At 36.0% G+C, this 23607-nt stretch overlaps 1 protein-coding gene across 7 annotated transcripts in view; it reads left to right on the forward strand.

Annotated features, from left to right (window-relative positions):
* Positions 1–9356: 9356 nt before the first annotated feature.
* The window catches only part of AOPEP (aminopeptidase O (putative)), a 192399-nt gene continuing 178148 nt past the window's right edge, over positions 9357–23607 (forward strand). For all 7 annotated transcript variants that reach the window (XR_015748062.1, XM_087957906.1, XM_087957907.1 and 4 more), the window contains exons 1-2: positions 9357–10220; positions 18813–18979. Coding sequence is in view for 6 of the 7 variants with exons in the window: in XM_087957906.1 (XP_087814032.1) it covers positions 9418–10220; positions 18813–18979 (970 nt within the window). In the remaining variant the exon portion in view is untranslated. The remainder of the gene's footprint in view (positions 10221–18812; positions 18980–23607) is intronic.

The following is a 23607-nucleotide window of genomic DNA, read 5'->3' on the forward strand; positions in this document are numbered from 1 at the left end:
TCTTCCCAGCCAGCTTCTAGCAAGCAAAGTCAACGGCGAAGCCAAACTCACTTACTGACTGTATGATTCAATTAGCAACTGCAGTGATTTGCTTAACAACTGTGGCCAAAATGGTCACAGAATAGGACTAAAATTCATTTATCAACTGCCTTGCATAGCAATGGAAATTTTGCACTCAATTGTGGTTAAAGTCGAGGATTACCTTTAAAAACAAATAAATATTCTAATGTAGATTTTAAGTTAGATTTTATTTCATTGTGTATGTCTTTAAAAAAGGATATATACAGTTATATATTCCTTGATTTAAACTATCATTATCCAGCAATTTATTCAAATGTATGATTAGTTTATCTGCTGAATCTTGCATCCGTCATAAAACCATTATTGCGCTTATACTTTTAAATATGGTTAATATCTGTTATAATAAAATATATGAATATATTCCATAACATTGGCAGCTGTGAATGAAGTAGTAAGTGAGGATGTTATAGAATTACTGTGATTTGCTTTTAGATCAATTTAACAAGACCTCATTGTCTTAAAATGAACTGCCGGTAGATTTTGATGTCATCAAATGAATAATATAATGAAATTCCAACTACATAAGAGTGTGGTTTTGCAGTATTCTTTCACAGTAGACAATATTATTAATAATTAATAATATAACCTAATTGCACTAAAACTATCCAGGCATATAGACCATAGCTTGGGAAACAGGCACTGACGTTCTCCAAGTCTGAGGATTCTTGTAATATATATTTCAATGTGTTTATGTATGTATATTTCAAAATATTTTTAGGTTGCACCCACATGGCTTTAATTTAAGGGATTGGATACAGTGTTTCAAAATGCTCAGTTGAATGAGCACAGATGCTTTTAGTGTATTTTAGCCCACCCTTGTTTCCATGGCTGGTAAAACCAGTGTGGTCACCGTGGTCTGCATGATTGGCTCCTTATTTTGAACATGGGGGATCAACGGCTGCTGGCATTCCTTATATATTTTCCAAGCTTGTTAAAAGTCTAAACTGGGATGGAAAGTCATATCATGTCATATCTTTATATGATCACTAAATATTACCCTGTATGCATTTCTGTGGTTTTGGATTAGTGTGTGAATTCAGCCATTGCCATTTATAAATAGCAGTATATGGCTTGTATTAACTGTATATCCAGCCTTTTATCCTTTACTCAGAGAACTGTGGCTAAGAGAACATAAACAAACACTGGTATGTGTGAACCAATAGTAGTGTTTAGTGATCACAGGGTTAATTTCTGATTTTAAGTAGTGGTGCTTTGTAGGAAAGGGTCTTTAGGCAGCGAACTTAGAGAGTTAGAATCTCGCCCTTCCTGAAGTCTAGCAAAACAATGATTGACAGAAATACATTTCTTTGTCTGAAGTGCAAATTCTTTAGAAGTCGTATTCAATAGGAATGCACATGAATTACAGTATATTTTTCAAATTGTGAAAACAAGCTTGTGCTTCAGCTACTAAAGCCACTTTATTTTGCAATGTTCTGAAGCACCTCTTTTTGAAGGATTTCCATAGTTTTTAGTAACTAATCTACTCTCTGCTGGATAGATCTGCAATGGAGTCCCTTTTGTTTCTGAAGCTGTTGATGGTTTTTTTTTCCCCTACAAGTAATTGCTGCTCTATGAGCAACGTGAAATCTCTCGTGTACATAATGCAGTATATAGTGTTATAATTGCAGCATAGGAATGTCATGGGCTTCTTAAATACACATTGAAAAATACATTTAAAAATGGCCGAAAGAACTGAAAGAGGAGAAATGAACCAAGAATCTTCTTTTCACAAATGAATTTCAGTTCCTCAACTGGTCTGTACTTCACTCCCACACATTTGATTTATAATACGGAACACATGCAATTTAGTAGTGATTTGAAAATAAAGTCACCAACCATTACAAAAATAATAATATGGTCTGCTTTTTGTTCAATTTAACAACACGTTAGCTGGAATATAATTTGTTAATAATGCATAAAGCTGTCCCAAAGATACTTTTTCCAAATGGCAAAAAAGAAGCTTTTTGGATGAGAAGCAAAACATTTTCAAAGGAAGAAAACAAAGAAAGTCCAGTTGCCATTTGGAAAAAGCATTTTTGGGACAACCATGACCTGGATGACTGAGATATAGACCTTTGGTATGCTGGTTTCTGATATCAACTCAGTAACAGAAAATTATATATATTGTTTGGATTTGAAAAAAGGAAAATAAAAACCGAATTCCAGATCTTGATGTTGAAGAGCAAAACATAGGAAAATTGAAAACCCTAGTCATGCCAGGACAGTGTTTCTTAATTTACTGGTCTTCAGATGTGTTGGACTTAAATATTTATAACCCCAGAAAGCATAACCAGAACTAAATTAAGGATTATAGGTAATTCAGTTCCAGGATATTTAAAGAATATAAACTATCATACAGTACTACTTTTGCTAGACTCTGCCCTCTCTCCCTTTTCTTTTGAATAAGAGGACAAAAAAAATAAAATAGAAAGAATTCAGTAAAGGTAGTTTTCAACTTACAATCATTCATTAGCAACTAAAAAAGTACACACCGGCCCTTGCACGTGTGATTGTCTCAGCATCCTCACTATCACATTATCAAAATTTGGATGCTTGGCAACCAGATGTATTTATGAGGGTTACAGCATCGGGGGTGGGGGGTGGGGATCACATAATTGCCATTTGCAGCCTTCCCAACCAGCTTCTGACAAGAGAAGTCAATGGGGAAAGCCAGATTTACTTAGCAACTGTATGATTCACTTAACCTTGTCAAAAAAATATATATGTAAAATCATTGTGACTCACTTAACAACTACTTTGCTTAGCTGCGGAAATTCTGGTCCCAATTGGGGTCATAAGTTGAGGACTACCTGTACCGATTAACAACGAATGGATGGCAATTGTTCAGTAATTAATTGTGGAATCAATTTAATCAACAGTTTTTCTCCCCTCAGGTAGGTAAACACTGAATGAAAAGTCCTTTCTTTTTTCTTGTGAAATATTTCTAATCTAGATGAAAATGGGATTGTCACTACAGGTAGTCCTCAATTTACAACCACAGTTGAGCCCAACGTTTCTGCTGTTAAGTGATTTTTGCCCCATTTTGCAACCTTTGTTGCCACAGTTGTTAAGTGAATCCCTGCAGTCGATAAGTTAGTAACCTGGTTGTTAAGTGAATCTGGCTCCCCCATTGACTTTGCTTATCAGAAGGTCACAAAAGGTGATCACTTGACCTTGGGACACAACAACGGCCATAAAGTATGAACCAGTTGCCAAGCATCTGAATTCTGATCACATGATCATGGGAATGCTACAAAGGTAATAAGTGTGAAAAATGGTCATAAGTACTTTTTTTTCAGTGCTGTTGTAACTTTGAATGGTCACTAAATGAACTGTTGTAAGTTGAGGACTAGAAGGAATTATATATTGGGACTATATAAAGCTATACATTTCAGAAGTCTTCAAGTTCGTACAATCTCAAAAGAATGTTTATTATTTCCTAGTCATCCAAGACTCTTTTTCTTGTAATTCAACAATGGTGAAACAATATGGGAACATAACCATAATGTAAAAACTACATTACAGTAATCACTCAAGAGATGTAATGTAGTCTGTGTAGTTGCAGGAGTCAAATTTGATTGAAAAGTGATAGGAAACAGCAGAGCCTATTTAGCTTTCAGTCATGCTTATTACTTACATTTAAAGAAAAAAAATAAAAAGGCAATGACAAACCACTTCTGAAAATGTTGTCAAGAAATTGCATATTGTCTTTGTAGTTGCATGAGTCAAATCTGACTGAAAAGCATACGCCACACACACCCAAAATAATACTTTTTAAAATTACACATAAGAAAATTATAAATTAGACAAGCGATCATATCAACTGAATTGCTGCAATAAATTCATGTTGATTCTTCTATATTGCAGAAGTTCCTTTTAATTGATAACATTATACAGAAGTGCAGTACTGTTTCACTGATTTTGTTTTCTGGTGGTTATGTAAATGACATTCATTTTGTTTGCAAAGTTAATTTCTTTGCAGTTACCTTGTTATGAATAACAAACAAATTTAATATTGATACTGGTTTTTCCATATTAAAAAGATTTATTTATCATTACAAATACTTTCCAGTGTACAAAGCTCCCATTTTCTTAGTCCTAATTTAAATCAACACTTCACTTTTTTGTTGTCAGTGGGATATATTATTGTACATAGCAGGTTTTTATACAAGTGGAAAGCATGACATACTGACAATTTTTTTCTGCTGCAGAGTCTATATTGGAAACAGCAAGATTTAGCCAGATTTCTTTGCATGGAAGACATAGACAAATGGAGCTAGATATTACCACAGATGATCTGCCATTGATGGCCAACACTAACCACATGTTGGTAAAACATTATGTTTTAGACATGGATGTGGATTTTAGAAACCATGTTATAGAAGGCACCGTAGTCATTTTCCTTGAGCCTGTCAGAAGACATGGAAAAGGAGAGAGTAAGCAGATGGAAGGAGCCAGTCCTTCTTGGTCTGATGAAGCTTGCTGCGTGCCGACACCTGAAGCCTGCTCAGTCGTTGTGGCAGATGCAAGTGCTTGCACAACTAAAAGTGGATGTAATGATTTTGCTGTCTGTGGTAAAGGTGAAAATGATACTTCTGATAAAAACGGTAGCCATGGCAACAGGGAACAGGCTTCTGGGATTTCTAGTTCAAAGAACTGCTGTGACATTGAGATTCATGGGAGTGAAGATTTCTTGCTGGTCCTGGACTGCTGTGATTTATGTGTGTTAAAGGTCGAGGAGGTGGATGTTGCTGTTGTTCCAGGCATTGAGCAAATGTACAAGCTCTGCCAAGTTAATGGATGGAAGAAATCAGAAACAAACCTTTGGACTGAGAATAAGCCTGTTCCTATGATGCCAACTGCAGTGTGAAAAGTGTGAAAAAGCACACTTCTTTTTCTTCATCTTCTTGTTCCCTATTTACTGGTCTTTTCAAAGAGGAAATTGTGAACATCAAACTTATTCTCAACTGTCCTAGTGAAAGTTTTAATTAGATAATAATTCCCCCGGTGGCATTTTTTAATGCCAAGAGTGAATGAAGTTAACTTGCAATTGAGTATGCCATGTTAATTCATGCCATCTTGACACTAATGAAAGCAACATGCCTTTTTAGTTATATTTCATAGAAGTATCTATTTTTCATAGAGGTATCTATTTTTATTTTTGAAATTTACCAGTAGCTGCTGCATTTCCCACCCTCGGCTTATACTCGAGTCAATAAGTTTTCCCAGTTTTTTTTGTGGTAAAATTAGGTGCCTCGGCTTATATTCGGGTTGACTTATACTCGAGTATATACGGTAATTTGTTAATAATGCATAAAGCTGTCCCAAAGATACTTTTTCCAAATGGCAAAAAAGAAGCTTTTTGGATGAGAAGCAAAACATTTTCAAAGGAAGAAAACAAAGAAAGTCCAGTTGCCATTTGGAAAAAGCATTTTTGGGACAACCATGACCTGGATGACTGAGATATAGACCTTTGGTATGCTGGTTTCTGATATCAACTCAGTAACAGAAAATTATATATATTGTTTGGATTTGAAAAAAGGAAAATAAAAACCGAATTCCAGATCTTGATGTTGAAAAGCAAAACATAGGAAAATTCAAAACCCTAGTCATGCCAGAACAGTGTTTCTTAATTTACTGGTCTTCAGATGTGTTGGACTTAAATATTTATAACCCCAGAAAGCATAACCAGAACTAAATTAAGGATTATAGGTAATTCAGTTCCAGGATATTTAAAGAATATAAACTATCATACAGTACTACTTTTGCTAGACTCTGCCCTCTCTCCCCTTCTTTTCTTTTGAATAAGAGGACAAAAAAAATAAAATAAAAAGAATTCAGTAAAGGTAGTTTTCAACTTACAATCATTCATTAGCAACTAAAAAAGTACACCCCGGCCCTTGCACGTGCAATTGTCTCAGCATCCTCACTATCACATTATCAAAATTTGGATGCTTGGCAACCAGATGTATTTATGAGGGTTACAGCATCGGGGGGAATCACATAATTACCATTTGCAGCCTTCCCAACCAGCTTCTGACAAGAGAAGTCAATGGGGAAAGCCAGATTTACTTAGCAACTGTATGATTCACTTAACCTTGTCAAAAAAATATATGTAAAATCATTGTGACTCACTTAACAACTACTTTGCTTAGCTGCGGAAATTCTGGTCCCAATTGGGGTCATAAGTTGAGGACTACCTGTACCGATTAACAACGAATGGATGGCAATTGTTCAGTAATTAATTGTGGAATCAATTTAATCAACAGTTCTTCTCCCCTCAGGTAGGTAAATATTAACACTGAATGAAAAGTCCTTTCTAATCTAGATGAAAAGTCTATTTCTAATCTAGATGAAAATGGGATTGTCACTACAGGTAGTCCTCAATTTACAACCACAGTTGAGCCCAACGTTTCTGCTGTTAAGTGATTTTTGCCCCATTTTGCGACCTTTGTTGCCACAGCTGTTAAGTGAATCCCTGCAGTCGATAAGTTAGTAACCTGGTTGTTAAGTGAATCTGGCTCCCCCATTGACTTTGCTTATCAGAAGGTCACAAAAGGTGATCACTTGACCTTGGGACACAACAACGGCCATAAAGTATGAACCAGTTGCCAAGCATCTGAATTCTGATCACACGATCATGGGAATGCTACAAAGGTAATAAGTGTGAAAAATGGTCATAAGTACTTTTTTTCAGTGCTGTTGTAACTTTGAATGGTCACTAAATGAACTGTTGTAAGTTGAGGACTAGAAAGAATTATATATTGGGACTATATAAAGCTATAAATTTCAGAAGTCTTCAAGTTCGTACAATCTCAAAAGAATGTTTATTATTTCCTAGTCATCCAAGACTCTTTTTCTTGTAATTCAACAATGGTGAAACAATATGGGAACATAACCATAATGTAAAAACTACATTACAGTAATCACTCAAGAGATGTAATGTAGTCTGTGTAGTTGCAGGAGTCAAATTTGATTGAAAAGTGATAGGAAACAGCAGAGCCTATTTAGCTTTCAGTCATGCTTATTACCGTATTTGCCGGCGTATAAGACGACTGGGCGTATAAGACGACCCCCAACATTTCCACTCAAAATATAGAGTTTGTTATATACTGCCGTATAAGACTACCCCTCTTCCGCACACCTTCCACATACCAAATAAAAGGTAAAAGAACATCAGATTTGATTTCAACATGTTAATTTATATTCAAATGCTTATGACATGCAGGAAAACTCACAAGGCTGTGAAAGTATGCCAAATAATAGAACATAAGTAATTTTCCGATTCAGAGCAGGTATAGTTCATAGTTTTATAAAATGTGTGTGTGTGCCTAAATTTCAAATTACCCATTTACCATGACTTGTCATGGACAGGCAACTTTATTAAAAGAATTCTATTTCAGCTAAGCCGGAAAGACACAAATAGGGCCTGCAGAAGCATAATTTTCACTCTGATATTAATTGTGGCAATGTTGCATTTTAAACTAGCCATGATTAATTATATCCAAATTTTCACACCCACACTCCCCTTCCTTTAGCTTTCTGAAAACCCCACATTCGCAGATCCCATTTTAGCAATGCATCTAAGATTTGACTTGCCAGCCACTATCATTAAATTATGCTTGCTAAAATATGAACTGAAATATGAACTGAAATATGAACTACCCTGCAAAGCTGCCCATAATGAAAATAAGTTGATCTTGATGTCAATCCTCCTCAGCCTTTCACTTGTCTTTTACTTGATACCGCTGCCAAACCTGCTTTTCCATCGATACCAGAGTAAAAGGTGACATTGCTCCCGCAGCAAGAGAAGACAATGTGGGATGTGAGAAAGAGGAGAAATTGCAGTGAAATTAAGGAAATTAGGCGTTTGTGTTTTTTTTCCTTTCCCCCTTCGGGACTGGATCTAGAAAGTTGTCATTTTAACATGATCGCTCCCCTTCTTCTCTTCCCACCCCCAACCTCTGTTTCGTCTTTAAAGAGAAAAAGACACCCATTCTGCTTTATTGTATCTGACATAGTGGGCTTTAGTTCAGAAGCTGATGTCACTCAACAGGCAAGTCCTTTCGGAAAACGCCAGGCCCTGCCTGGTCTTACCCAACGCTGCTTGCCAGGGATCTGGCAGGAAAGAAGGAGTTCCAGATCCTTTTTCTTTCTAGCCTCTCCACCTGCCTTTCCCGAGTCCATCCAAGGACGCGCCTGAAAACCAGGTTGATTCTGGGTAACGCCTAAGCCCCAGAGGCGGGGTCCGATCAGTCCCTTCGCCCAGCTCCACAAAAGGTGAAATCGCCAGCGAAGCAAAACAAACGGAAGGAAGAAACCGAGCAAGCCGGGTCAAGAGCTGCGCTACCTCTAGCTGAGCCTTAGCGGTAGTAGGGACCCACATCCCACCTCCGCCCCACCTCAGCGAGAGGGAGCCGGCCGGATTGCGGGGCGTAATCCTCCCTGGCAGAGCTACGGGTAACCCGACGCTCAAGGCTACAACTGAATGCAAAGTCCCCGCTCTGAGATCTGCAGCTAATTTACGAGGAACCCTTTGCAATTCGCCAGCGCCTGCTATGACCTCAAGGAGAGGGAGAAGCGAGCCTCCTCACCAACAAGGCGAAGAATATACCCGGCGTATAAGACGACCCCCCACTTGGAGGCATGTTTTTCAGGGCAAAAAAGTCGTCTTATACGCCGGCAAATACGGTACTTACATTTAAAGAAAAAAAATAAAAAGGCAATGACAAACCACTTCTGAAAATGTTGTCAAGAAACTGCATATACTTGTCTTTGTAGTTGCATGAGTCAAATCTGACTGAAAAGCATACACCACACACACCCAAAATCATACTTTTTAAAATTACATATAAGAAAATTATAAATTAGACAAGCGATCATATCAACTGAATTGCTGCAATAAATTCATGTTGATTCTTCTGTATTGCAGAAGTTCCTTTTAATTGATAACATTATACAGAAGTGCAGTACTGTTTCACTGATTTTGTTTTCTGGTGGTTATGTAAATGACATTCGTTTTGTTTGCAAAGTTAATTTCTTTGCAGTTACCTTGTTATGAATAACAAACAAATTTAATATTGATATTGGCTTTTCCATATTAAAAAGATTTATTTATCATTACAAATACTTTCCAGTGTACAAAGCTCCCATTTTCTTAGTCCTAATTTAAATCAATACTTCACTTTTTTGTTGTCAGTGGGATATATCATTGTACATAGCAGGTTTTTATACAAGTGGAAAGCATGACATACTGACAATTTTTTTTCTGCTGCAGAGTCTATATTGGAAACAGCAAGATTTAGCCAGATTTCTTTGCATGGAAGACATAGACAAATGGAGCTAGATATTACCACAGATGATCTGCCATTGATGGCCAACACTAACCACATGTTGGTAAAACATTATGTTTTAGACATGGATGTGGATTTTAGAAACCATGTTATAGAAGGCACCGTAGTCATTTTCCTTGAGCCTGTCAGAAGACGTGGAAAAGGAGAGATTAAGCAGATGGAAGGAGCCAGTCCTTCTTGGTCTGATGAAGCTTGCTGCGTGCCGACACCTGAAGCCTGCTCAGTCGTTGTGGCAGATGCAAGTGCTTGCACAACTAAAAGTGGATGTAATGATTTTGCTGTCTGTGGTAAAGGTGAAAATGATACTTCTGATAAAAACGGTAGCCATGGCAACAGGGAACAGGCTTCTGGGATTTCTAGTTCAAAGAACTGCTGTGACATTGAGATTCATGGGAGTGAAGATTTCTTGCTGGTCCTGGACTGCTGTGATTTATGTGTGTTAAAGGTCGAGGAGGTGGATGTTGCTGTTGTTCCAGGCATTGAGAAATGTACAAGCTCTGCCAAGTTAATGGATGCTTCTAAGGATCCTAGAAATCTTCAGAATCGAATTGTGCATGAACTTGTGACATTACCAACAAATAATTGGAGAGAGCAGCTTCAGTGTTACAAGCATTGCAGCCAGGCACCTGCTTGTGGTGAGCTTCTGTTTATGACAGGCACTTGGAGCTTGGAAATCAGGAAAGCAGGGATCAAACTGCCAGAGGACTTCCCTCGTGCTATAAGAATATGGTATAAAACAAAGCCAGAAGGACAATCACTTAGCTGGACCACAGATCAAAGTGACAGGTAAGCAGCAGTCCTGAGTGCATTTGGTACCTTTTGGTGTTACATTCCAGATGGGACACAGTTGAATTATGAATGATGATCTCATTCATAATGATTTTAAATGCATGAGTAGCACAGCCGATAAACTTCAGAGCTTGTGATAGCTTTGAGGATTTTATCACTGTGAGTCTGACCCCAACCCATACATTTCACAAACCAAAATATTCAAGATAATAATTGTTGGTATAGTTTAGATAAAAGATGCAAACATTTTCTAAAGCAGTTTCACTTTGCTTTTTAAAACAGTCAAATGTTTAGGAAAATTAGAACTTGCATTAAAAAAATGCTGTAAATGCAAAATGTATGAAATGTATGGAACGTTTGAAGGATCAGAACATAATTGTATTGTTTAATGAGGTATATATTTTAATTTTTTTAATGAGACTTTGCTTTTCAGTGCCAAATATAATTTTGTAGCATATTAGCCCATCTCAACAGTAATCTTTAGTTGGGTTGGCGTTCCATCAACCCTAGGCTCTGAGTCAACAAAGGCCAGTATATTTTATGTACTGTATATGCACCACACTTCTTGCCTACAAGACTTCATTACTGTCAATTTGCCTCTTTTAATTGCACCTAGGCTATTCATTTACCAGCCCTTGACTTGATTTCTATTCCTGTTGTGTAATGCAGATTATAAAATATTTCATCAGGAACAAATGCATGTTACAGTCTTTCAATTGCTTAATACCTATATTTTTAGATATGTTAATAACTTCTCTTTTAATAAATGCAACTATACAAGATTTTAGGGGATGCCTGACCTCATGCTCATAAAAGGTCAAAGCCATGCACAGGAAAAATGCCTAGATGGTTCTTCCCCTCTGTACACTTTTATTCTCCATGTTTGTCCTATAAAAATACATACTGTATACATACATATGTGATCCCCTTCTATTTGCTTCATGGCCAAGTAACAACTCCAAGATGAGTAGAGTAGTTCAGAGTGAGAAAATAGTATCAAGAGAGGAACATTTAACCACCTGTAGGCATCTGTAGGAGGAGGAAAGGGATGAAGCATGCATTGTAACATCGTGACGCAAACTCTATGCCTTGTGTACCGTATTTACCGGACTATAGAGCGCATCGGAATATAAGCCGCACCCACTAAATTTTAAAAGAAAAAAATATTTTTACATATATTAGCCGCACCAGATTATAAGCCGCAGATATATACGTTGTGAAATGAGATATTTACACAGAAAGAGAAGAATGTTCTACGCATGCGGCCAGACATCTCCAACGTCTCACCATTGATTCATTAATGCCAAGCTTACGTGCAGCAGCTCTATTTCCTTCCTGGATAGACAGATCGATTGCTTTCAAGTTAAAAGCTGCATCATATGCTTTTCTTCGTGTACTTTCCATGATGAGGGTGTGAAAAATATTTTGCGTTCGTGTGTGTCGTGCTGCTTGCGTCGAGTGCACCAAAAACTACCAGTAGTGTCGTCTTCTTTGCATTGACCTCTTGCGTCTGTCACATTTTTTTTTTATAAATTTTTATTGGTTTTTAAAAGCAAACATAAACAAACAAAACATAAAAACATCAAGCCATCTTCCATATGTGTACATACAGTGTGCCGGTTGGTTTACAAATTGTTTTGTGCTTCCATTTCTTAGTCTTCAATTACAATTACATTGCATATAATCTCGTATTTTCAATCAAAAATTAAATACCTTAGTATTATTAATCAATCATTTGACTATACTTTTAATCATTCATGTTTTACAAAATAATCATAATTTACTTAGTTTGTTTTATAACAGTTCATATTATCATCCCAAATCTATCCTAAAATCATTTTGTAGATATAATAAGAAAGAAGTACATCTTTATATATTTATTAGTTTCTAAGAGTCTACATATTTCATTACTGTATTTTATTGTCTAACCATTGATAGAATAGATCCCAAATTTTATAAAATTGTTTATCCTCTTGTTCTCTAATTTCAAATGTCAATGTACTCATTTCAGCACATTCCAATATTTTCTTAATGATTTCCTCCTGTGATGGTATTTTCTCATTTTTCCAGTTTTTAGCAAATACAATCCTAGCCGCTGTTAATACATTTACAATTAGGTATTTCAAGTCTTTACTATATATTTCAGGTAAAATTCCCAATAAAAATATCTCTGTTTACAAGTCTATATGTTTTTTTGTCATTTTTTCCAACCACATGTGGATTTTAGTCCAGTATTTTTTAGCATCTGCACAAGTCCACCACATATGGTAATATGAGCCAGGTATCTGATGACATTTCCAACATTTTTTGGATTTATTCTTGAACATTCTTGCTATTCTTGTCGGGGGAAAAATGCCACCTGTAAAACATCTTATACAAATTTTCTTTATATGCTGTTGACATTGTCATTTTATAATTTTGAGACCACAATTTTTGCCATTTCTCTAAATCGATCCCATATCCAAAATTCTTCCCCCAAGCAATCATAGTTTCTTTAACTTGTTCTTCTTCTAATTTAATTTCTAATAAATATCCATACAATTTTTTAATCACCTTTGCATCAGTACCTGTCAAAATCTTATTTAAATCAGTCAATTTATCATAGAAACCTTCCATTTTAGAATCTTTATCATACCTTGAATGTATTTGCGCATATGAAAACCAATTCATCTTTATACCTTGTTCCTCTAGTTTTTGTATAGGTTTGAGTTGACCCTTTTCGTTCAATATTTCACCATATCTAACTGTTTGTTCCTTTTTGTATATTATAGGATAAGAAAATGTTTCAATAGTCAATAGCCAGACTGGAATTTTCAAATAACATTGTCTTTTAATCTTCTCTCAGTTTAACCACAGAGACTCCCGTATATAATGTCTTCTAAAATACCCCTGTGTTTTAGTTCCTTTATACCATAAAAAAGCATGCCACCCCAACAACAGATCATGTCCTTCTAATGTCAACAATCTAGTATTTCTTAGTGTTATCCATTCCTTAACCCAGTGGCCCCCAACCTTTTTTGTCCCACGGCCCGGTACTGGCATCACAAAATGATCCACGGACTGGTACCAACATCAGCACGCACGACCAAGGCAAGGCGAGCCGAGCGACCGGCCAGCCAGCCGTCCCCCGCTTCTCCCCGCCACCTTCAACTCCTCCTTTGTACCTTTGTTGATGGGCTTTTCGGGCTCTTTCTTAATCTCCTCCTAACGCGAGACTCCACCGCCATCGGGATGGCTCTTCGTTCGAAGCCACCCCCCCTTGACGAAACTAAGACGCGAGGATTCAGCACGCAAACGCCGCTTTCCAACCGACGACCGACAAGCTCACCCGGAAGCACTTTCTAAAGCGCCGTTGAAACAAGATGGCGGCGCCCACTTCTTTGCGGCCCGGTAAAAAATGCTCCACGGACCGGTACCAGTCCGGGGCCCAGTGGTTGGGGACCACTGCCTTAACCCACATCAGATTTGTAGCTTGATAATACAACTCCCAATTAGGCAAACCAAATCCTCCTCTAATTCTAGCATCTTGCAAAAGTTTTAACTTTATTCTCGCTTTCTTACCTTGCCATATATATTTCAACACAATTTTATTTAAATCTTCAAAGTAATCTTTTCCAAGCCTAATTGGTATTGTTTGAAACAAATATAAAATTCTGGGTAATATATTCATCTTGATTGTTGAAATTCTCCCTATTAATGACAGTTGTAAATTTTCCCATTTCGCCAGATCTAGCGCTATCTGCTGTTTTAAGTTTGATATAATTATTCTTTTTTAGTGTACTACATCTTGCTGTCAAATATATCCCCAAGTACTTGATCTTATTCGTGACCTGAATTTTCAATAGGTCTGCCAGTTCTTCCTTTTGTCTTGATAGCATATTCTTTGTCAAGATCTTTGTCTTATCTTTATTTATTTTCAAACCAGCCACCTTTCCATATGTCTCTATCTTTTCTATCAATTTTGGTGCTATTTCTAGAGGGTCTTCTAAGATGAAAGCCAGATCATCTGCAAATGCTTGCAGCTTAAATTCTTCCTTTTTAATTTTCATTCCTTTTATATTCTTTTCATCTTTAATATTTCTGTTTAGCACTTCCAAAGTTAACACAAACAACAAAGGTGATAGTGGGCACCCTTGTCTTGTTCCTTTTCTTATATTGATAGAGACTGTCAGTTCTCCCTCTATCATTACCTTTGCCGTTTGCTTATAATATATAGCTTCTATTGCTTGAATAAATTTTCTAGCAAAGCCCATCTGTTCCAACAGTAATAACATGAATCGCCAATTCACATTATCAAATGCCTTCTGTGCATCTAGAAATATCAGAGCCATTTGTTTTTCAGGATGTGCCTCGTAATATTGTTGCGCCCCCTGATGGCAGTTAGCGAAGAAAAATCTATAGATAAGCTGCATTATTGTACAAGCCGCAGGGTTCAAAGCGTGGGAAAAAAGTAGCGGCTTATAGTCCGGTAAATACAGTACTTGTGTCACAAATTGGTATGCATGTAAGGGTGGGTTTTACATCATGAAGTCATTGTGTGCATGCCAGCATTTTTCTCTCATTGTGGCTAGCTGGGATCCCCAGTTCTGATACAAATTTCTCTTCAATGATGTTTACCCTTTTGAAAACAAATCAAAATAGGATTATAAATAAGCTGTTACAGTTTCTCATTTGGCTTTAAGTACATAAATAATTGTATTGAATTATAATCAACACTTTAAAATTTTATAGGGAAAAAGCCATTTATAAATTATTCAAATTAATATTTAGCACCCCGCCCCAATATTTAGCTCAAGGTTTTCTTGGGTTTTGAAATGCTTACAATTCTCTTGTTTTGACACCCTAATTTATTCTAGATTGGCTAGTGTGTTTTCAAATGGCTGGAGGAAAATTCTTATGCTTGTACTACTTAATTGCATTGAGCAAGTAAAAAGTGATGCCCTGTATGTTGTACTTCTTAAATTTTTTCATCAACATCTGATCCTAAAATGTAGTTTTATTGCGGAAGGTACACTTGGAATACATTTTATACACTTCATATGTGTCCCGATACAATCTGTCCATTGCCTTCTTTTTGGCTTCTCCCATGTCAATGGAGATTTAAAAACTTAAGCCTTGTCACAAAGGCTAAGCAGCCCAAGCTCCTATGGAAGACGAAAGTGTAAGTTTGGTCCAGTGACACTCTTACTTTGAGGAAGTTTGGTAAGATATATGGAACCGATGCCTTCAGGGTCACCATTGCATTTGAACTTAGAACTTAGACCTTAGAATAACTTTATTGTCACTTTAAATGTACACTAATTGGCATATATAAAATGAAATTTTGTTGTATATAGCTTTCAAAGGGTCGCCACTTCCAATATACACCACCTCCAATATAAACATGATAAATGAATACAAAAATAAAAAGTATGCATATACCTACATACCCACATATATTATATGACACAGAGAAACAGCACAGTCTAGTTCAGATGTATGCATGTACATGGCGACAAAACAAATCTTGCGAGTTTACCAGACGGATGGCATAGGGAACAAAGCTATTACAGAATCTGGTAGTCCTGCTAGAAATACTTCAAAACGTCCTCCCCCAGAGGGGAGCAACAGAAATAGACCATTTCTAATTTGCCTGCTGTCTTCCCATATATAAGCTGTGGCCTATAGGTAGTTGCTATAATTGTTGGAAAGTGTGAGAAAGTGAAACTCTAAATTCTTATTGTAGGGATATAAAATAATAGAGGACTGTTAAGTACTTTTGTGTTCTATTCTAGTAAGTTGATGTGCTGTTAAATGAAAGTATAAATGCCTATACTAATGTTCTCTTATGCTGTATTATTATATTTTGCACTGAAGTTCTTGTTTTGAAATACTAGTAATGTAATACGATTCCCATTGCTTTAGATTGCTTTGGGCACTTAAAGTGGCAAATAAATAAAAGGTATGCATGAAATGAAAAGTGCATTCGTTTTTTGCTTAGAACAGAAGAACCTACCTGAATCATTGCATTGGAACTTTTTAAGTTAGCTATGTTCCAACGAAACAAAGGGCTCTATGTTTTGCTGAAACAAAAGTCAAAGTAATTATTATCATTACCACTATTTGTTACATTTATGTGCTGTTGATTCCCTCAAGACTCATGGTAGCTTCAACAAATCATGCACTGTAATGGACCATCCACAGCACAGAAATCCCTAATACAGAGAAGTTAGCAATAATGTATCAGTATCAATGCTTATAATGAAATAAATATATAATAACATACGAAACCAAGAGCAATGTCAGTGTCAAACAATAATTGACCAAAGATTATCTGAAAAAAACCAGTTTTCCCCAATGTTCAAAAGAACATTATTGAAGGGCCCAGTCTACAGGAGAAGGCTGTTCCAGATCATAAGTGCCTGGGAGCAGAGTCAAGAGAGGAATTAGCCTGCAATAACATTCTCACAAGTTCAACCCAACTTGAATTCTGTTCACTGTTTACCAGTGCCAACTTAGCGCTGACAACTTAGTGTTGACTAGATTATTGTGTACAGGCAATAAACATGTGGTGCCTGACACGTGATGGAGAATCTGTGTGTTCTGGCCATAAGATACACTGAACATTTTGAATAAGACTTTGGCTTCCTTATTTTTCACCCAGGATCCTCAAATATATAGATAGAGTGGTAGCGTATATTAGCTATTAATAGACCCCATCTTGTGTATTAATGTGTCAGATGACTTATTTCCTCCAAAACAAACAGTAATTGAAACTGACACCTGTTTCATAGGAGAAATATCTATTTCTCATCAACACTATGTATTTAGTAGTTAAATAACACCTGCATTTTTCTCCTTTATATTCTTAGCTTCATAGGTAATAACCAGATGTTAATTGTAGTTCTATCGTTATGCTACTGTGGGGTTTATTTAAACATTTCCAAACATTGCATAGGAATAACTTTGCTGACTGAAAATTCTTGAATAGTGTTCATAAATATTTACAAAAGCGAAAGCAAAGCAATCAACACTATCCTCCCCCACTACCTTTATTTTGTCAGGTTTGAGTGACATTTAAAATGCATCAGCAAAACAGGGTGCTTTGTTAGAACAAGCAACCAACTCATACATTTTTTTTCAGATTCTTATATAAATAGACTAGTATACTCCTCCATATGTCTTATCCTAAAATTTGTGAGAGGAGCTTGGAAAAAGAAGCCTGACAATCCATGATTTTAAATGTTCTCTGGCATTCTGGTGATTATTTTTATTCTACTGTCAAAATCTCTGTGTTAGAGTGGATAATGGCATGCATCAGGTAACAGGTGGGCTGGCTGTGCTTCCTCTTCTTCAGTAAACATCATAATAAAAAGAATAGGCCCTGCTGGGGTATTGCAATAAAAATCTTTAGAAGATAGAAAGGAAAGGTCATCAAGCTGTGCAACTTTCTAAATATTTGATGTAATATTTTGTTTTAATGGTTGAAACCACTTATTGGGGATTTAAAGAGTCTCTGTGGAGAGGGATACCACCAAAAGTGAATTAGATCAAGGAGCTTTGGCTGACTTATGTATGGGAACCAATTCTTGGTCTTGGTTTCTTGTAGTCATTTTTGGGGATAGCCATCCTGAACTGGGTACCTTCCAAATGTGTTGATGCTACATTCTCAGAGGAACTCCATAGGGTTCTGCCACAATTAAGGACGCTGTAGAAAGGATTGGATGGGAGAGAAATCTATCTGCTACACTAAAATTGCTAAGGAAAGGGAGAACTCTAGCCATCACTCTAGTTTAGTTCTTGAGTACAAGGTTTTTTTGTTAACCATAGAACTAAACAGCTGCCATTTGCTACTATGGGAAAAGCACAGAACATTTGGTGATTTAACTTATCTCTGAAAAAAACAACAACCCACATACACTTAGGATTGGTTTGTACACAGTTGTTAACCTTACATTTAAGAAAGGAAGCCTTGGTTATCTACAGCTCCCCTTTCCTTTCTGTGCTATTGGGCATACAAATGGCTGGTTTTAACCCTTCTAAAGTCTAACTAACCAAAGTTAGGATTTATTGGTATTTAAATTTAAAACTATATGTTCTCCTTCAGTGGAAATGGAAGCATTTGATTTCCCTATTGCTGTGCCAAAAAAGACAAATAGAGGTCACAAATAGGCTTGAGGACTGCTAAAGTCTACCCTCCTAATGCATTATCATTAATGCTTTATCCAGTCATGCGTGCATTTGTAAATCCACACATTCATATTTCACTTGGTAGGTTATTCCCGGTAATGGTAAAGTTGTGATCAATTCAGAAACATTTTTTCAAAAACTTATCTAATATGCTATTGGAGCGTAAGTTCATATAAGTTCAAATACAATATATTTCTATCTTCTCCAATCTCCAAAGACATCTAAGAGCAAGTCAGAATTTATATAAATTTCACATAAGGTTCAAGAAATGATTATCCTCCCATATGATCCTTTCTTTTCAGACCAGATGTATTGAGTGGTATTAATAGTTCGAATTTCTGTTCCTGTTAGCAAGTTTGTTTTCCTTGTAATAAGTTGTATAGTACACACTACTTCCTTATCTTTTTCTGTTCCTTACAGACCATGTGTTTATACAGTGGGATCTCCAATAAACAACAGGGCCCTTTTTCCATGCCAAGAACCGCCTGTTGCCATGTCAACATGGCAAGCTACAGTCCGAGCAGATGCATGCTTTGTTGTTCTAATGAGTGGTGAGAATGTAGCGGAACCAGCAGAATCTGAAAAAGGTACAACATGTATTAATATTTGATTCAATAATTCATTTGGAAAATACTTTAGTATCAGTGCAGTATTTCTTCTACATAGTCTGATGAGATTTTGGCTCCACATCTATCTGGATCTATTATCTTCACAGTCATTCTTTTACATCACATTTTTTCTTCCTTATTTGATTCCTGTTTCTTATCAATTTTTCTTTTCTCACCAGTCCTTGATTTTCAGGAACTAGTAATATGCATTTTTAGGTGAATTAATTTTAAAACAAAGTTATGATATAATCTGTTTCTGTGAGGCCATAACAACTTACAATAATGTGAAATTTTACTTTAAAATATTTGTAAAAATACAATTGCAGTAAGAGTGATCAGAGTTTTTGCAGTAAGAGTGGATCAGGTTAGAATTGTACTTGGTATGTTGAGCTAGGATTAAGTGGTTGAGATATTCTAAAGTGGCCTAAAATAATTTTTGTTCTTTGATACAACAAACACGAGAAATCAAGTTGAATGTCATAGTATGCATGCTTACTAAACAACAACAACAACAATAACAATAACAATAACAATTTTGTTTTAGAATACCTTCTTGGTGTGAACTGTTTGGATTGGATTAGCCTTGATACTAAGGACCAGTTCAATTTGAACTCTGATACAGCAAATCCTATTTGTTGTTGATTATTTTTATATTACTTAACCTTATTTCTGTTGATTGAATTATCACATTGAAATCTGCTTCACAGTAGAAATTTATTTTTATTTAAAGTTAAAAACACAACAACAAAATACCAACACATAGTGATTGACATAATTACTGAAGAATATAGGCATTTCAAAAGGAGCTTTTTTATAGTTAGTCTTTAATTAATATAATCCTTAGTATTATTAGCACTTCTTCATTCTCTCAGTTAGCTCTGCTGTATTTCCACTGATTTATTCTCATAAGTGTCTCTCAGAAGTAAATCTTTACCTGGATGTTGACAGTATCATAAGAATACAATCTTAAAATTTCTTTAAAAAAAAAATCTTTATAATTTTATTACAGTAGTAAAAGCAAACACAACCTACGCCCATGGAAAGAGGAAGTGAAAGAATAAAAGTGCAAAGAAAGATAAAGAAAAAAGAAAAGAAATATATAAAGCAGTGATTTTCACCCCAAGTGTAGACAAATTTGATAATTCTTCACTCCCTACGAGGTTACAAACAAATCTCTCTTCTTCCTATAACCCAGGTCTCCAACCTTGGCAACTTTAAGCCTGGAGGACTTCAACTCCCAGAATACCCCAGCCAGCTTTGGCTGGGCATTCTGGGAGTTGAAGTCCTCCAGGCTTAAAGTTGCCAAGGTTGGAGACCCTGCAACCCATCCCTTATTTATATGTTAATCATCAATATTTCAGTCCTGGTGTTGGCGAAAAGTCCATAAAGGGTTACCAGAGCTTTATAAAACATATTTTAACCTTGGTCAAACAAACTAATTTTATATTCTTTTTTTTTTTTTACTTCTAACAATAGAATTTGTTCTTTCTTTCTTTCTTTCTTCAGTTTCTCTTTTTCCTATCCCAAAAGCTGCATTGAGGCTTTAGTTGTTATCCAGATCATTCTCTTGATTTATCATTTGTAATTTCACTTTGATTTTCAAAGCTTTAATCAGCTTATTTTGTGTAACCAGTAAAAAGTCTTTATTAGGATCTTTCCCTTGGCTTGCCATTTGTTTTTCTACTTTAGCTGACTTCTCTATCTTCTAATTCACAGTTTCGTTTGATATCCAATATTTCTGATTTCACTATTTTTGTATTGGGTAAAATTTGTTTCACATCTATCATTCCTTCATTAGCACTTTTTATGCATAGTCTGTTCATGGAAACAGACATCATAGTTGATGTTGCTAATATCATAGTTACTAATTTCTGGGCCCATTTTTTGAAAATCTCCTGAGAATTTTTAATGTTTTGTGTCATTTTGTAAATTCCAGTAGTAATAAAAAACCAAAGACAAGTTTACATTTTTCCCCCTTTTTTCTGCCTGTAATCTTTCATTCCTTCTAGTGTCCAATTTCCAAAATAATAAAGTCTTATATTTCTATTATGGCTTAACGTAGACAAAACAATTTGGCTTCTATGAAACACTATTTTATTTCTTTCCAAAATCTTAAAATAAAAATCTTAATATTCCAAATGTGTTTGCATTCTTAATTGGTTTATAACTTTCTTAGATTAACATTTCATTTATTTCTAATTCTTTAAATTCTTATGGTTAATTTTTATTTTGCTCAAAAAAGATGGTAAACTTACCAGGAAGCTTTTCAAACCTGTTGTTCTAAAGATCTTTTATGGCCCTAGATTAATTAGAAAAAGCAATTTTTTGAAAACGATTAGAAAGAAGGTTAGCAAAGTCAGTGATTTTGCTGATGATTCAAATTTGTATATTACAAATGTATACAGGTAGTAGATTTCTTGGTGCCATATAATTTTTTTTAGAAAGTAGGAAAGGTTGCTTTTAATTTGGGAAGTTTAATCATTAGGTGTGAAACCATAGAGCTCTTAATAAGTAGATTACAAATGATATCACTATTTCATTTTTTAAATATATTAATTGTAGTTAGGTTTAGTAATCCAAACTATACTTTTGGGTATTGAAAAGAACACAAAAGACATTAGTATAATTTTGTTTAGGATTTACAAAAAGTTATTTTTCTTTATTATAACTGTCACCCACTTTAAGCATCTACCCCTCCCTCCCTCTCCCAAATCCTGCATACTATCCCAGTATTTCCATCACTTTTGCATTGTGTTTTTCTGTTTGACTTTTACTGTTAGATAATTTACATCCTACCCCGTAATGAGATGAACAGCCAATAAATTTAATAATAAATAAAATAACATTAAAATTGTTTATTACTTCATAGAATAATTATTAAAGTAATAATTTAAAGTAATTTTCTATTTGCTGCAGATTCTTAATGTTATATAGAATGTGTGTTTTCATTTTAAGCAAATCTGATCAGCAAATTAGGCAGCATTCAAATATATCTCTGAACCAATGGTCCAAACTCATGAGAGCCCCTAAGGACTAGTTTCTTAGCACAAGAGCCTGAAACTGAAGCCTCTAGCAAATCAAACATTAAGAAATGTTTGAATATCATGAATGCCATTAAACATGCATTTACTTATTTACAAAATTCTGCAAATCAGAAAGGTTTTTACCATTCCAGGGTTTTGACCACTTATCTGACAGCATTTTTTCTAAAGCAGAACACCAATATTTGTTTTGGTTGTTGCTAAATAAATATAAAATCCTTAAATCTAATAATCTGAAACTTGGCAGGATTTGTCTGCTTAGAAGAGGCAACTGTGCCTGAACATTATTTTCAGTTCTGCCAAGTAATAAAAATTATTTTGGCAGTTCCCTTGTTAGAAAAAATCATGTTTTGTCTTCAATTTTCTGAAAATTTAGCTCAAATTCAGATACGGGATCGCTCCACGGCGCAAAGTGCCCAGCCCGGGCAGCCGCAGGCTCCCAATACTATCGCCAAGAGAGCCCCGGCATAAAGACCCCCCAATGGAGGCACTTTTCAGGGCAAGCGCCTTACGCAGGTATATTTAATAGAGGCTGACCTAAAATAATGTACTGTTTGACACAGAAAAAAGCAATTGGCATTTGATGCTTAATGGAGAAATACTGAATCTGGCTTAAGATTTGAGTCCATTGATGTGTGGGAAGTGGCCAGAAACTGAGCCAGAAACTGAGATCCTTCTATCTGAGACACACAGCAGGTAGATCACTTAATAGGAGGAACAGATGGCCAAAGTTGTGCTGGGACCACCCTACCCCTAAAACTTCTCACCAATGAGCATGGAAAAGCTTAAAAGTGAGTACACAGTTTCTTCCCCAGGACCGCAGTCTGTAGAGCTTGGCTGGTGGAGGGCATACTGGGAGCACATCCCCACTTGGGCAGTGTTCCTCTCTTCTTTTCAGTGAGGCACACACTCCCCTCCTAGCCAAGATCATTGGAGTTTCCTGAACTACACCACCATCTAACTCTGCTTCTTCTCTCTGCCTCCATTCCTAAAGCAGTCATTCTGTTACACCCTGGTTAATGACTGCAGAGAACAAACAGGTCCTGTGCAATGCTGGCCTCACCTTCCTTGCTTTAAGCTTCCCCAACTTTTTCTTGAGGTAGATGGCGGGAAGTTGCCAAATGGGAGTTTAAAGAAAGCTTGAAAGTGCTCCTCCTTCTATTGTTGTGGTACAGCCACTCATTAGCTACAAGAAGCTGACTGGCCCCTATCCAAGAACACCTCAGGACAGGACTAAAGGGCAACCACCCTTTGTGACAAATATTTTCTTCATAGAGAAGATCTATAACTGTTACCTTACTTCTCTGTGTCAGTGAAGCTCAGGTTGTACCTAGTTCAAAAATTCCTGCTCTAAACAGTGGTTTAGTGTTGAGAGAATGGATCTTTGTGATTTTAGAGCTTGCATGGTTTCCCCTTCCTGCTTTTTGTAGACAATTTTGCTTCTGTTTTGGTTAACTGCAATTGGCATGAGATCTGAAACCCACAGAAGTCATTTTTCATAAAGTCGTGCTTTCTTCTGGATGACAGTTTCTTATTCCTTCCGCATTTTGTATAACATTATTTACC

This window comes from Notechis scutatus, chromosome 2 (genome assembly GCF_049901735.1).
Source record: "Notechis scutatus isolate UNSWTSFEM ecotype Mainland chromosome 2, rNotScu1.2, whole genome shotgun sequence".
NCBI lineage: Eukaryota > Metazoa > Chordata > Lepidosauria > Squamata > Elapidae > Notechis > Notechis scutatus.